Below are 15,763 nucleotides of genomic sequence, written 5' to 3' on the forward strand. Positions count from 1 at the left end.
AGCCCTGGGCCAGCAATTCCCCAAGGCCCTGCCCTTGCCCATATTGAGGGGGCTTCGAGTCTAGCTGGCTTTTAGTAGTACCCTAACCCTGCTCTCTGCTTCTCTCCCCAGAAGAGGCGGAGGATGTGAGTGAAGACGCCCCATTGAGGGACCGCACCCACATCGAGAAAACTCTGATGCTGGACGAGGACAAGCCAGCTGATGATTACTCTGGTAACCAGAGGAAGAAGGAACCTGCTGGGGTTGGGGCTGGGGCTCTGAGGCAAGCGGGCACCCCAGGCAGGAGAGCCCTGGAGAGGGGGGGCTTCTTGGAGGAGGCTCTGTGAGCAGGGTCCACGGCTGGGGGGAGGAGGGACTCTAGATTCGCAGGGTGGTAGGTGATCCAAGCAGAGGGGCCAGCGAAAGGGTAGAGGGCAAATCCCAGCGTTGCATACAGGGACAGTGCCAGCCTCCGGGGTGTGACCTGGGAGGGGCCGTTAATAGAGTTCATCATATCTGCTTTGATTTTTAGTTTATAAAGCCCTTTCCTGCCCGGTATTTCATTTCAGCATTGTAATAACCCAGGGCTTTCGGCGGGGCTTACCTGCTCTTCTTATGGAAGAGTTAGGGAAAGCTCAGAGCAAGGCAGTGCTTTGCTGTAGTGCACAGCTAGGAGGGGGCACGCAGGGCTGGGCTCTGGGAAGCCTGGCTCTCGGGCCCTCTTCCCACTCTGTGCCTCGCACTCTGGGACTCCCAGCCTCGCCTCTGTGAGTCGCTGCTTTCTGCACTCATGCTCTTCCCAAGAAGACACTTGGGATGTGGCATCCTTCTGGGACACCAGGGGTTGTGGCCAGGGGCCAGGGAGGTGGTCCTTCAGGCCTGCTCAGCCCTCTGAGCCTAAGGCAAGCACAAGTAGAGGTGGGGCGCAGAGAGGAGAAGATGGGGTTCTCATCTGCCATAGAAAAAGCCTTCAGTTAGCTGCAGGCTGAGGCCGTGCTTCAGGATACACTACTGAGGAGGAGAGAGAGGACAGGGTCAGGTTGAAAAGAAGTATAGTCCAGGTGTTTCGGGGATGGGAAGGGAAAGCCTCTGATTTAAAGATTTCTGAGGGTTGGGATGTGGACCAACTCCCTCCTCGAATGCTAATATGTGGTACAGTTGCTGGGCTGCAGACAGCCCTGGCTCCCCACCAGGCAGGGCTGGAAGCGGCCCTGGGAGTGAGCTGGACCACAGGGGTTAGTCGGTAGCCTACCTGACACCCCCTCCCCCATCCCCCTCTGCCCCAGCGGTGCTGCAGCGGCTTCGAAAGATCTACCATTCGTCCATCAAGCCCCTGGAACAGTCTTACAGATACAATGAGCTTCGGCAGCATGAGATCACAGGTACAGCTCGTGCACCTCAAACGCACCCCGTTTCCCTCCCCACCCCCCCATGCCCACGTGGTTCCCGAGCTCCTTGCACACACGGAGCTGAGCTCTCCTTAGTTCTTGGAGAGGGGCAGAGACTTCAGTCACATGAGCTATCCTGTCACTGCAAGAGGGCCCCATAATTTGCACAGGGTTTTCCGGAGAGCATTTCATTTGTAAGGACTCACGCTTCAGTTTTGGTTTCCAAGGGAGCCAAACTTCAATCCCTTGTAGCTCAAGGGACCACAAGGCTCCCTGTTCATTTATGGATCGTCTTTTAAGTTCCCTGATTGGCCTGGATCCTTTCTTCCTCCTGTTCACGCCTCCTAGTTGGCTTCCCTCGGGTCTGAATTCTTTTAAAATAATTAAGGTACACTTGTTGCCAAAAAAAAAAAATTTCAAATAGTGTAAAATAGTACATATTGAAAGATTAAAAACCCCTTTCCTGATTTCCAGCTTCTCTAATTCCGCTCCGTGAGACTCCCACTGTGAAAATTTCTTGTGAATACATTTCTTCTGCATCTATTGAGCATATACAAGCGTTTCTTGTCCTGTTCGTTTTACAGAGTTGGGATCATATCATACAACTGTGTGTGTGTCTCCTCTTGCCCTTTCTAATCTCTGCGTGAATGTACCACACTGCACAACCACCACACTATGATGGAAAATGGGGTGTTGGCCATTTTCCATTTTTTTAAAATGTTATAAACACTACTGTAATTGTTGCATATTACACGCAAATATATTTGTAGGATAAATTTTTAAAAGTGGAACACTGGAATCAAGCATCTTGATAGTGGTTGCCAAATTGCTTTTGGTTGTACCAGTTTTCACTCACAGTGACAGGATATGAGAGCTCTTGTTTCCCCACTGGGATGCCTTTTTTAAGTGTTAGTTGTCCTTGAAAACACTAACAGTGGTATCTACTTGTTTGGATGGTGAGTAGCATTCCACATCTTTTCTGTGTTAATTGGCTACTTCTCCATGATCTCACGTGATGCTCTTGATGGCTGTAAAGTGGGTAGGGCATTCTGGGGTTTCCCTTAGTCCTGCTTTCCAGAAGGACCTGTTGCTACCCAGGGTCACACAGCTGGAACTAGGGCTGTCATTCTCCCCTCCGGAGAATGCTCTGTTTCATGACTGTCTCTACTGTTTCTTGCAAGCTTAAGAGCAAACGATCCTCTTCGGCTTCGCAGAGGGAGTGCAGGTGTTGCCGTGAGGCTGCCGTGTCCCCTTTGCTTTCCTGTCCTTCATTCTTGCCTTCTCCCGCAGCCCTCACCTTGTGGCTTGGCCCCGGAGGCTGCGGGGCTGCCCAGAGAATGGTGCTCTACAGGGAGGGTGTTCCTGCCTCCTGACTTCACTTTCCAGGCTTGGCTCCTCTCCCCTCATCTCCCGCCAGTACCAGGACTCCGCTGTGCCCTTGGGCAGCCTCCTGTGTAACCTCCTCTCCTCAGGGTCTCACCTGCAGCCTCCTGCACGTACCAGTAACGCCCCCTGCTGCAGAGGGCTGAAACAGCAGCCAGGGAAAGCCCTGGTGGTGGTTTGTCTCAGCGGCCAGCTGAAGGTCCAGCTCCCTTTGGTGTCACCTGGGCCAGGGTAGAAAAGACTTTTTGTAGGGGCTCTATGGCTATCCCTGGAGACTCCTGCCACCCCCTCAGCCTGCCTGACCTTCCCTGTCCCTGAGCTAGAAGTTGACACCCACAGAGATACCAGGGACTCGTGGGGCAGGGCCATGGTGTTACTTTCAGGCAATATATATGTGCCCATCATTTATGAGACACCATCTTGGTCTTGTAGGGCTTGGTTTCACCTTAGAGAAAGGAAACCAGCACATGAAGAAGCAAGGTGCAGAAAGAGAGGAATACTGTACTCCTCCTTCTCTAAAAAAGATGGGGAGTATTGCTTATACGTGCATAGACTGTCTGAAAGAATACGGAGCGGGTGTTACAGCCTAGGTAGAGTGCAGACAGGCGGGAGACTTTTCACTGTGTGTACCTTTTTATACTTTGATTTTTGAACCAAGAAATTAAATAAAGTAAAATGGGAAAAACTAAATGGAAAAAAAAAATAAAATGGAGTGCCTACTGTTTTGAGGCCTGTCTGCCAGGATCAGAGAAACAAAAGGTCTGAGAACTTTAGGGACTAAATTATGCGGGGCTGAACCTGTATGGTTCAAAGAAGGGTTGAAATCGCTGGCACCTGAAAGCCAGCACCAAGGGTGTCTGCATCCCATGTCGCAAGCCTCTCCCCTTCCCCTTCCTGCCCCCTGGTTTTGAAAGCACTGGAGAATTCTGCTTTTTCTTCTTAGGGACCCCAACTGGAGTGGCCTATGCAGGTGTTCTCCCAAGAACCCAAGAATTGTCTGGTCAGTGCTTGGTCTTGGGACCTGGCAAACATGTCATGGACTTTGGAGGCTAATGTTAATATTTGAGACTGGCCCCAGAACCCAGGGTTGGGCTGAGGCTGAGGTGGGATTTCAAGAGACAGAGCTAAGGGGAGGGAGGCTGGGAATAGGCAGTGCCCAAGTCCAGGCCGCGAAGGTTGTATAAGCCTCTCTCATACCCTTTCTTCTGTTACCAAGCCAGATGGAAGCGTTTTCATGTGGCAGCTCTCTGCTCCCCTTTTATGAGCCCTTCTCTCCCAGATCTAAACCAGGAGGCCTCACCCAGAATAAGCTCTGGGCTCACTTAGTGCCTCCTTCTAGAGCTGTGTGCCAAGGATCTGTGCAAGGCCCAAATGCTGTCTTCTGGTGTCTTTTAACTGGGTGATCACGTTTGCGTAGCAAGAGATGTGCCACTGAATGCTACATGCTGTGCGGTCCAATGTAGAATCCCACAACTCAATTAGATGGACTGTCCTGGGATGCAATGTGAAGAACTGTTTCACTCCCACCATGAGAAACTTTGTTAGTTCACTGCCATCTCTGACTCCCACTGCCCACAGATGGGGAGATAACTTCTAAGCCAATGGTGCTGTTCCTGGGACCGTGGAGCGTCGGCAAATCCACCATGATAAACTACCTCCTTGGGTTGGAAGACACTCGCTACCAGCTCTATACAGGTAAGAGCGAGGTCTTCTTGTGTGTGATTCTTGGTATTCCGGTGTATGTCATATGGAGAAGCATTATGAAAAATCAAAACATTTACATATGTCTTCAATATAGTCATGAAAATCACATAAGAAACCAGCAGCTACACTTATGTTGATAGCAGCATTACTTACAATAGCCAAGAGGTGGACACAACCCAACATCCATCGAAAATGTAGCCCATCCATACAGTGAAATATTATTCAGCCTTCACAAGTAGTGAAGTTCTGATACACGCTACAACCTGGATGAATCTTGGGGACGTTATACTATGAAATAAACCGATCACAAAAGGATAAATATTGTATGATTCCACTTATAAGGCATCAAATTTGTAGAGACAGAAGGTAGAATGGTGGTTGCCAAGGAAGGTAAGAATCGGAAGTTAGTGTTTAATGGGCACAGAGATTAGTTTGCGGTGATGAGAAGGTTCTGGAGCTGGATGGTGGTCGTGGGTGAATGTGAATGTACTTCATGCTACTGAACTGTACACTTAAAAGTGGCTAAAATGGCAAATTTTATGTTACCTATGTTTTATTACAATAAAAAAAAGAAGTCACTAGCTTAGCAAACGTCATATCCGGTTCTTGTGGCAAACCCTCCCCGAAACATCCTGCTTACCCACTTGGCACCAGGTCTCTCCCCTGGAGGTACCTGTTTCCACTCACCTTGTGCCCGTGTGTAGGTGCTGAGCCCACCACTTCCGAGTTCACCGTCCTCATGCACGGGCCCAAACTGAAAACCATCGAGGGGATTGTCATGGCTGCTGACAGCACTCGGTCCTTCTCACCCCTCGAGAAGTTTGGCCAGAATTTCCTGGAGAAGCTGATTGGCATCGAGGTTCCCCACAAACTTCTGGAGCGGGTCACTTTTGTGGACACACCAGGCATCATCGAGAACCGCAAGCAGCAAGAAAGAGGTAGTTCAGTGCTCATTTCTGAACAGCGTGGGCTTTGTCTTAGAAAACTGTTTTCGACAGTGGGTGGTAGGCAGTCAAGAGAGAGGAAAAGTGGCCAGTGGTGCCCAAGACCAGGGGATGTGTTCTATGCTTCCAGCTCCTTCGCGTTGTCACCGGTACCACGTAGGTGTGGAGCACTTTGTCCTTTTACCTCCCCAAGGACTGATCTGCCTTGGAGATGATCATTATTTTCCCAAGAGGAAGCTGGTCTGTTAGTAGAACTCGAGGTCTGCTCGGGCTGAGCTGTCTTTGGGAGGCCCAGGCTGTCTTGTTTGATCAAGGGCTTGGATTAATTGGGTCCCAGTCCAGCTGTACTTGACTTCTGGCTAACCTGGACCTGGGTCGAACCTGACCTTCAATTCTTCCTACTTTACCAGGCCTGTTTCAACATAAGCCTGTATCAAAAGCCGTACTTGCCTTTAGATGGCAGGGGACTGCCACTTTGGACTTGGCAGGCACTAGGCTATGACCCAGAGCATTGACTGTTGCCATGACTCAGGGCTGTCTGCAGGAATGAGTCAGCACAGGGCATTTGTAGGAATATATGACCAGCTGGTTGATCTCAATTTATGGCTATCATTCCCATTTTGCTTATAACCTGACCCTGTTTTATGACTAGTAATAATATAATCACTAATAATTATAATAGTAAATTAACCTTTATTGCCCTCATGTTATGCATTGGATAATTTTGTGCATTATTGGTTGGTTGTTGTAAAAAAATTCCCAAGACAGGTATTCCTAGTCTCTTCATTTGGAAATAAAGAGGGAGGGGGGATGGTAGAAGAAGGTAAAGGGGGTCACGTATATGGTGATGGAAGGAGAGCTGACTCTGCGTGGTGAGCACACAATGTGATATATAGATGATATGTTATAGAAATGTACACTTGAAACCTGTGTAATTTTACTACCGTTGTCACCCCAATACATTTAATTAAAAAAAAAAGAAGTTAAAGGAATGAAAATATATTGAGCACCTACTATGTGACTAGCAGTTTTAGTTAGGTGCTTTCCTGTATTTGTGGCAACGTAATAATCTTTATATCAACTTAGGCATCATTGGCGTCTTGTCATTTTGTAGTTGAAATGCTACAGCTTGTAAGCATTCAGTATTCATCTGGCCAGTGACAAAGCCCAGCTCTCGCCTGGGTCTTATGCCAGGTCCGCATTTCTTTCCTAAATGATGATCCTGTCTTTCACGTCCTTCTAATTCCCTGACTTCTTTCCTTCAACGTCTTTGCCATTGCCCCGGATCTTCTTAGAGAGTAGGAAGATCTCCATTTAGAAAAACTATTTTGCTTCCCTGGAGCCTTGGATTCTCCTGTAGATTAAAGCAACGATCAGGCTGTTCTTGGTCAAGGTTGGCAACAGGCAGGAGATACGCAGTTAATTCTTTCAAAGTCTTTAGAAGCCCAGAAACTCCCTCATGCCGTTACTTCCTTGAACCTGCAGAATGGTTTGGTTCTGGAAAGAGGCACGAGGGGCCTGGGCTAATGCCTGCTCAGCCTGACCTCTTGCTCCCTCTCCCCAAGGTTACCCCTTCAACGACGTGTGCCAGTGGTTCATCGACAGAGCCGACCTCATTTTTGTCGTCTTTGACCCAACCAAGCTGGACGTGGGTCTGGAGCTGGAGATGCTGTTCCGCCAGCTGAAGGGGCGTGAATCCCAGATAAGGATCATCCTGAACAAGGCCGACAACCTGGCCACACAGATGCTCATGCGGGTCTACGGGGCTCTCTTCTGGAGCTTGGCCCCGCTCATCAATGTCACGGAGCCCCCAAGGGTCTACGTCAGCTCCTTCTGGCCGCAAGACTACAAGCCCGATACCCACCGGGACCTGTTTCTCAAGGAAGAGATCTCCCTCCTGGAAGACCTGAACCAGGTGATCGAGAACAGGCTGGAGAACAAGATCGCCTTCATCCGCCAGCATGCCATCCGCGTGCGCATCCACGCCCTCCTGGTCGACCGTTACCTGCAGACGTACAAGGACAAAATGACCTTCTTCAGTGACGGAGAGCTGGTCTTTAAGGACATCGTGGAAGATCCTGATAAGTTCTATATCTTCAAGACCATCCTGGCAAAGACCAACGTCAGCAAATTTGACCTTCCCAACCGCGAGGCCTATAAGGATTTCTTTGGGATCAACCCCATTTCCAGTTTCAAGCTGCTGTCCCAGCAGTGCTCCTACATGGGGGGCTGCTTTCTGGAGAAGATTGAGCGGGCCATCACCCACGAGCTCCCTGGTCTCCTGGGAAGCCTGGGGCTGGGGAAGAATCCAGGTGCTCTCAACTGTGACAAAACAGGGTGTGGCGAAACCCCGAAGAATCGCTATAAGAAACACTAGGTTGTTGCGTGGCCATTCTCGGGTTCCTGTTGGTGAATGAGCTTGTGTCCTGTCTGAGAAGTCCTGGTTTATTAACCCTCTGAGCCACACTGGCAAGAATCTTTATGCATCGGAGATTTGGGAGTTAATTTGAGGCCAGTGGTGGGGGAAGGTGTGGGTCGAGGGAGACGAGTGGAAACTGTGAATTATAGTATGCTTGTCTCGTTGCTTCCATTAGGGGGCTTGACTGAGGTAAGTCAGGCCACGCCTGCTTTTCCTGGGTCCTATCTCGGAGGGACAGAGAGCAGCTAAACTCTAGTGTATACTGAAGTAATGAGCGTTAATTAAGCTAAAAGTAGCGGAAATTCTTTTTTCCCCCATAAGCTGGGAAAATAGAGAAGACTTGAGTTCTGTAGGGCCACCCAGGTCCACTGTGGCCGCCTTCCACACACCCTTCTGTTTGTCCCCCAGCCCTTGGCTGTCTCCTCAGCTTGGGGTGACTTCAACAGGGGACAGTCTCTTGGGCCTGAATCACCCTGGGTTTTGAGCCTAACCCCGGGCCCTCTTCCCTGTTTCCTCAAGGGGTGAGGGGGATGGTTTAGGATGCCAGAACACTAAGAGAACAAGAGTTCCCAGGCTAGGAGAAGGATCTGCCTCCCAGTGCCATTTCTCTGGCGTGGCCTTTTAAGCCACCTGGGAAGCTCAGTCCCTGTACTGGCCCCAAGAGGAGGGTAAATGTTCCGTGTATTCAGGCAATTCACTGGAAGTGACTACAGTGAAAGTACTGGAAGGGCTCAGAGGGTTAATCGGTTTGCAGTGTGTCTTTGTCTATTGCATGTCTTGGAAAACTCGGACCCCAAAGGCGTTGGATTTCAGAGGGGACAATGGAGACCTTGCTCCTTTTCATCGGGGACTTCTCTGGGCAGCCCGCTTCTCCCAAATGTAAGAGGAGGCTGTTTCCACAGCTTCTCTGTGGAGACACTCAGCACAAGAGTCGTTCCTTCCTGGTTTTCATCACCATGACTTTTCCTTTCCCTTCTTCTCCATTCCCTGATGTGCCAACACTCAAAAAACTCAGAGTAATTTCCCAGGAGTCAGAACCAGCACCAGCCACTCGGTATCGGTGGCAACCAAGGCTGTACGTTCAGTTTCTCACCTGCACTTGGTGCTGATACCCACTGGATGCACCACAGGAAAGCCAGGGCCTTCAAATACCGACGAGTGTGGATGTGTGTGTATTATGTTGTCCAAGAGAGATTAGGGAGATAACAGATGCCACAGGGCAGAGCGAAAGAACTTGTGAGAGTCCTGCCTGGCGTGTGCCACCATGGAGGGCCGTGGGGGACAGAAGACGTGGGGGAAGACCCTGGAGTGAAGAAGCCAATTGATGAAAAGTAGGTGAGTGAACAGTCTGTGCAAATCCAGGAGACATGACCCAGGGCTGCCCGGAGGGCCTCCTGCCTGGGGAGCCAGCCTCTCTCGGGAGCTTCACCAGGAGGCAGGGGTCAGGATCCGCCAGCACTAGGAAGTCATCCTGGACCAGAGGGAGAGGCACTTGGGATTAGGCAGTGGAAGCAAGTTGGTGATCGCGTTAGGTCCATGCGGAGAACTGCAACTTCGCAATTCCTGTTCCTCAGAATTATTAGCACTCTGGTGCGTGCTGCAACAGAGGCTGCTGCTTTTGGCTTTTTGGAGGACCTGGAACCTCCCACAAGAAAGCCAGAGGCCCCAAAGCCTCCAGGACATTGTTTCTAAGGACAGAACCAACCAGAGAAGAAAAGGGGTCTGCTAGGGACGTCCAAGGAGTCTGGTGACCAGGGCCTGACGAGCTGCTTTTCTTCTCATCAAAAACCCACCCTTGCCTCATCTCTCCATCATTTATCCTCTTGAGAGTCTGCCCTCCCACCTTGGTCCTTTAATGCCCCTTAATGCCCTCGAACTCCTCTTGGCATATCTGTGTTTCTTAGTGCAGTAGGGGAAATAAAATGTGCACAACTGTATGGGCATTTTTATAGCTGCTGATGTCACCATTGCTTTGGGGAAAGCAGGTGGAATGAGGCTAATACATTCATACAATATTTATATTTGCAGGGGTGACATTACCAGTGTGATCTTTTTTTTCCTTTTCTCCATTTTCCTTTTCTTACTCGTGTTCCTTTGCTCACTCCTTGACTCACGTTTTCTCTAACTGCTTGCAGGCTTGTCCGTCAGTCAGCTCGGGCTTTAAGAGCTGTTTTGTGCCCCGCGCTTTGGAGGATTTCAAACAGAATTCTGACTTTTGGGGGGATGGGGAGTGGGTTGGGAGCTGGGGGAAATTTAGGATCCAGAGATTCCCCCAAGAGGAGTATCTGTAAGTATTTGTGCCTGAACAGTTGCTGTTTCTCTCCAAAGCGGAACCTTTCCAATGTTTCCATTCTGATTTCATCAGGGAGAAAGTCTCAATAAAGTTCCAATCTCTCTTTAACACCTTTTACTCTCTGATTGTCTCCAGCCAGTTTAATCTCTTTATTTTCCTTTTATCTAGTAGAGTGTACTGATTTTCATCAAGACTTTTTAGAGGAGTTTTGGGTTCACAGCAAGACCGAGAGGAAGGCAGTGACTTTCCATGTACCCCTTGCGTCCTTTCCATGCACCTCCAGCCCCCACATATGCACAGCCTCCCCCACTGTCAACACCCCCACAGAGTGGTACATTTGTCAGAATTTAGGAACCTACACTGACATGTCGTAGTAACTCAAAGTCCATAGTTTGCATTAGGGTTCACCCTTGATATACATTCTATGGGTTTGAACAAACGCATAATGACACGTGTCCACCATTATAGTGTCCTACAGAGGAATATCACAGCCTTAAAAATCCCATGACCCACCTATTCATTCCTCCTGTCTCCTCCCACTCCTGTATAGTAATTTTTAAGTTACTTGGGGATAGATAGAAAATTTGAAAATTGCCCCCCCCCACTTGCCTTCTTTTTTTAAAGATGTTTATTAAAATATAGCTAACATACAATATTATATTAGTTTCAGGTATACCCCTAGTTATTCAACATTTATGTACCTAAAGAAGTGGTCACCACGATAAGTCCAGCAGCCACCTGACACCGTCCCACGGTATCACACTGTTACTGACTACATTCCCTGTGCTGTATGTTACATCCCCCTGGCTTCATTTGGTTTATACCCCCTTGCCTTCTTTTCAGGTTTCCTCCTCCTAACCTCCCAGTGTCAAAGAGGACCCGTTCCCTCAGCGGCTATGAAACTAAGGCCTACTGCTGTATAATCGTAAACTCGAAGAAACACTCTTTAGCACCTGAGTTTGTCGCTCCCTCTGGCATCCCTACCAGTAGCCCATTAACAGGAGTTACTAAGATCTATCCTAAATCTCTCACAGAGGTCACTCAGGTTGTCACACCATTTGGGCCACGCCCTCAGCCACACAGCTGCCCACTTGGTACCTGAAGGCTCCAGTGGAGCGAGCCAGAAGGTCTGCCCTGAATTGAGGGATGGTGCCTCCCCTTGGTTGCTGCAGGAAGTGGTGCCGCCGTAGCATAACCCGGGCCTCCTGCCTGTACCTGTCATGAAACCTTCAGAGCAGAGCTCCTTTATTTTGAAGTTTTACCCCTGAGGTCCTCCAGAGGATATCACCACCCCAACCCCATGCTTGAGAGCATGTTTCCGAAAAGGAAAAGAGCTGGGTCCTGGGTTGGTGGGAGGTTGGACCACCACTGCTGGGCTCACATCAGAGGATGCAGGATTCCGAGGCCTGCCCACCTGCTCTGGGTTTTCCCAAGTCAGGAGGGGCTGAGCCTTGGGCTGGACGAATAGGGCAATGCAGTTCATTGCCTCCCTCTGTCTTGCTCTCCTCCTGATTAGGGGTACACAGTCCACAGTCTGAGCAGCAAGCAAGCTGACTTACCTAAGACCGCTGCTACCTGCCCACCACTGTCCCAGGCCACCTCTCCCACCCGGGACTGCAGCCAGCATTTTCCCTTGACTGGGAGAAGTAAGGAGCTTTTCCCTGGTAAAAGGGAAGGTAGGTGAGGTCTGTTTTGAAGGTAAATATAACATGCCAGAACCTGCTGGCATGATCAAAATTGGGGTATTTCAAAAGCCTCATACCCTACCATCTTTAGGTTAAGTCTGCTATCAAGGTGATAGGGAAACAACTTGGAGGAAGCAAAATCGACAACCTTTCTAAACAGGCAGGTGCTGTGAGGAGCTGAAGGAGAGTTTACGGGTACGTATGTGTATGTGCTCTCTGAATATATGGGGGTTGCATGTGTTTATACATATAAGGAGTATGCAAACACCTTCATGTAAAGTCTGTGTGTGTGGAAAGATGTGTATGTGAGTTTTTGTGCCCAAATGATGCCCGAGTACCCAGCACAGTGCCTGGAACGTAAGACTCATTACCTAGGTACCATCAGATGAATGAAAGTGGGTTTGGGGGGACTAGAAAGATGGGGTCTGTGCATTGTATGTTGTGTGGAGAGGGTCCGGGGGAACAGACATGTCGGGTGGGTGGGTGGGCATGGCTGTGAAGTAATTGTATGAATGATGTGGAAACTGATTAGGGGAGCATGTGTGTAGGCAGATGTGTGCGTAGGTGAACCTGATACCCAGCCCAGGTGGAAACCCAGAAAGATTTCGGCCGTAGGAGGACATCCCGCCAGCCCCTAGGCTTTGCAGGAGTCAGATCCTACTTCAGGGAACTGAGGCTAAAGTCAGAGCCTTTGAAAACTTAAGTCCTGACAACATTGCATGCCAATTTCACTTTCTGTGACATTAGGCTCCGGCTTTTCCCAATCTAGGGAAAACTTAATTTTTCTTTAGAACACCATAAAAGCAATTAGAGAAGCATAAGAAAAAAAGTAAATGAGGGGCGGACGGGTGGCTCAGTTGGTTAGAGCAGAAGTTCTGGGCAATGGGGCAGGCGGTTCAATTCTCACATGGGCCAGCGAGCTACACCCTCCGCAACTAGAATGAAGTCAATGAGCTGCCGCTGAGCTCCTGGGTGGCTCGGTTGGAGCACATTCTCTCAACCACAGGGTTGCTGGTTCAACTCCTTGACTCCCGCAAGGGATGGTGGGCTGCGCCCCCTGCAACTAAGACTGAAAGGACAACAACTTGACTTGGATGGAGCTGCTGAGTCCTGGGAAAAACACACTACTGTTCGTTCCCCAGTAAAAAGTCCTGGAAATACACACTGTTCCCCAATAAAGTCCTGTTCCCCTTCCCTAATAAAATCTTTAAAAAATAAATGCTCACTTTAAAAAAAAAGTGAGAGCAGAGACATGAGTTCGCCTGTAGCAAAGGGGTATTCAGCAGGTTCTAAGGAATTCCCTGTGCCCACCTCTCATCTGGAAGATAAAATAATATGCATAAATGAGCATTTTCTGCATCTCCTGCCCTGTGTAACATGTTCTCTGTTTTCTCATCATATCAGTGGGAAAGGAACCGGCGTCTAGAGTACTCCCTCTGTGCCAGGAACTGGGCTATAGACTTACAGACATTACCGCAATTAAACCTTCAAAAATGCGATAATTCTAACAGCTGTGCTACAGGCCACACAGCGAGTGCCTTACGTGCATTATTTCATTTAATCCTCCCATTAACCCCACAGGGAGGGAGCCGTCCAGCAGAGACAAGAGCACAGACTCGAGTCACACTGCTTGGGATTCATCCTGGGCTCCACCACTCACTAGCTGGGCGGTTTAAGGCAAATGACTTCTCTGTGCTTCAGTTTCCTCACCTGTAAAACGGAAATACTAATAATCCCTCTCTCATGGTGTGGTTGTGAGGATTAACTGACAATATGCAACGTGCTTGAAATAGTACACAGCCCACAGAAAGCATTCAGTAAATGTTATTACTATTATTACTCATATTTTACTGATGAGGAGACCGACGGTCAGAGGGGTTGAGGTGATGGCATGTGTAAGTGGGAGGGTCAGAATTCTGTCTGCCGCCTGACTCACCCTACAGGTCATGCTAAGTTACCCAGGGTCATATTAGGTGACACTAGTCTCTCTGATCCCAAAGCCTTTCCCTTCTCTTCGCAAACTGGCAAAAATTCAGAATTGCCTGATTTTTAAAACAGTTGCTCAGCACCTTGAAGCTTGTTAGTAACAAAATTTAAACCACTTAAAAGTAATTTTCACTAGAACTGTTATTAAGGATTATTTTCTGAACAACAACAAAATACTTAAAAACGTAACTCCATTTCTCATTTGAGCTCCAGCACAATCATCTTATAAAATACATGGGGAATACATAGTATCCCTAAATCCAAATCCAATATGAGGAAACTGCATATCCAGAGAAATTGTCCATCCAAGTTCACTCAGCTGATACATGACAAACCAAACTAAAAGGCCACTTTGTTTTACCCATTCCACTATTTCTACTATATTCTATCACATTGATTTGTGTTAATCTGGGGCCTAGATGAAGTTGTAACAATACATTTTTCTGACACACTAAAAAGAGTGACTTTGTATTTGGAAGAGAACAAAAATAAGTGTTAGATATATTTCCATTTTCTCCAAACTTCTAGATTTTTTCCCACCACAACTTCAAAAGATTTGTAATTTTAACGAATTAATTCAGGCATAGTCTCTGCCCTAGGGGAGCTAACAATGGAATTAGGGATACAAGGCATGGAAATGCAGTGATCAGGGAAGTCCTCAGGGATGAAGCAACCACATTTTCCAAATGATAAATTGGGATACGTGGTCTGGCAGAGGATTTTCTTTCTCATTTGCCAATGCAAATATCTGAAAAGTCTGACCAATGCATATAGACTCTTAAATTTATGTAAACATTTAATAGATTACCACTGTCAAGGCGAATTCACTTACATAACATCAGAACTCTCCTGAGAAAACTGAGACACCCAGGGGGTTATGAAGCTTGGGAAGGGTGTGGAATTCTAGCTCCACTTTGAAGGACGGGCAGGTTTGGAAGGTCAGAGACCAGGCGGATGGGTCATGGGAAAGATCAAGGACCCAGACTCAGAGAAAGAGACATCTGTGTGTCGCCGGTGAAAAATCAAGGTTTAGATGAGGTGAGTTTGGGAAAACCAGCACTTAAATGGAAGCCCAAGGAGTCTGGGATTGAGGTCACTGCAAGTTTCTGAAAGGAGGGGGCCATGAAGCGTCAGGGAAGGTCAGGCAGGCAGCAGGCCTGGGGCTCACTGGAGAGGCGAGGACATGGCACCAAGGAGCCTATTTTGGCAACACTGACAGTGTCCCTCGGGCAGTACCCCTTAGATACGTGATCCAAACCGGCTGGATGGGGGCACTGGATTTCTGTCCTGCCCACTCCTAGGAGCTGGGAACCAGTTGCACGAGCCCCATAAGGCGGCAGCGGAAAGAAGCCCACCCTATTAGCCTGGCCCTACTGCTGGGCCCTGGGCAGACCCCAATCTGTGTACCTTCTCTAGACCCCTGGGACATTTAGGTCACTCCATCCCAGGTGGTCAGGGACAGCGGATGCGAGGACACGCAGGCTTGTGTGCCGGGGGCCAGATGACACGAGGCGGCTCCTGGCCCGCGGCGCCGGGTCTGTAATTGTCCGGGGCGGGCACCGGCTCCCGGCGGAGTCGGCATCCTGCGGGGTACGAGTCCCCGGGCCCGCGTCCCCACAGCGGCTGGGGGGCCTCATCCTTCCTGGATGAACTTTCACGCCTTCGAGGGGGAAACGGAGGCCCCGTGCCGGGCAGTTCTTTCTGTACTAGGGTCGTGAGGGTGGGGGAATCGGAAGCCTAGCCGAACTTGGCTTAGTTCCTCAAGCCCGACTCACGCACAAATGGCTATTCCTGGAGGGGCGGGGGTTCAACCGCTCGACTTTGCTTACCCATCAAACAACCACTATAACCCCAACTCCGCACCGGGTCTCCTCTGCCGGAGCCCGCCCCGCGCATGCGCCCCGGCTCGCGGCCCCGGGCCCGGCCCCGCCCCCTGCCCTCCAGGGCTGCGCGCTCTCGAGACAGGCGCGCCAGGGCTCGCG

At 49.4% G+C, this 15,763-nt stretch overlaps 1 protein-coding gene across 6 annotated transcripts in view; it reads left to right on the plus strand.

Annotated features, from left to right (window-relative positions):
• Nucleotides 1-10,218, plus strand: part of SRL (sarcalumenin) — a 43,868-nt gene extending 33,650 nt beyond the window's left edge. For 3 of the 6 annotated variants that reach the window (XR_012493245.2, XR_012493246.2, XR_012493247.2), the window contains 6 exons: nucleotides 112-213; nucleotides 1,266-1,361; nucleotides 4,329-4,445; nucleotides 5,159-5,392; nucleotides 6,964-10,058; nucleotides 10,146-10,218. Coding sequence is in view for 3 of the 6 variants with exons in the window: in XM_019715475.3 (XP_019571034.3) it covers nucleotides 112-213; nucleotides 1,266-1,361; nucleotides 4,329-4,445; nucleotides 5,159-5,392; nucleotides 6,964-7,775 (1,361 nt within the window). In the remaining 3 variants the exon portion in view is untranslated. Of the gene's footprint in view, nucleotides 1-111; nucleotides 214-1,265; nucleotides 1,362-4,328; nucleotides 4,446-5,158; nucleotides 5,393-6,963 lie in introns of all 6 variants that reach the window. The other 3 variants (XM_019715477.3, XM_019715475.3, XM_019715476.3) reach the window with 1 other exon arrangement.
• Nucleotides 10,219-15,763: the final 5,545 nt, after the last annotated feature.

This window comes from Rhinolophus sinicus, chromosome 10 (assembly GCF_057876585.1).
Source record: "Rhinolophus sinicus isolate RSI-liver-muscle chromosome 10, RSI-T2T, whole genome shotgun sequence".
In the NCBI taxonomy this organism is placed as follows: Eukaryota; Metazoa; Chordata; class Mammalia; order Chiroptera; family Rhinolophidae; genus Rhinolophus; species Rhinolophus sinicus.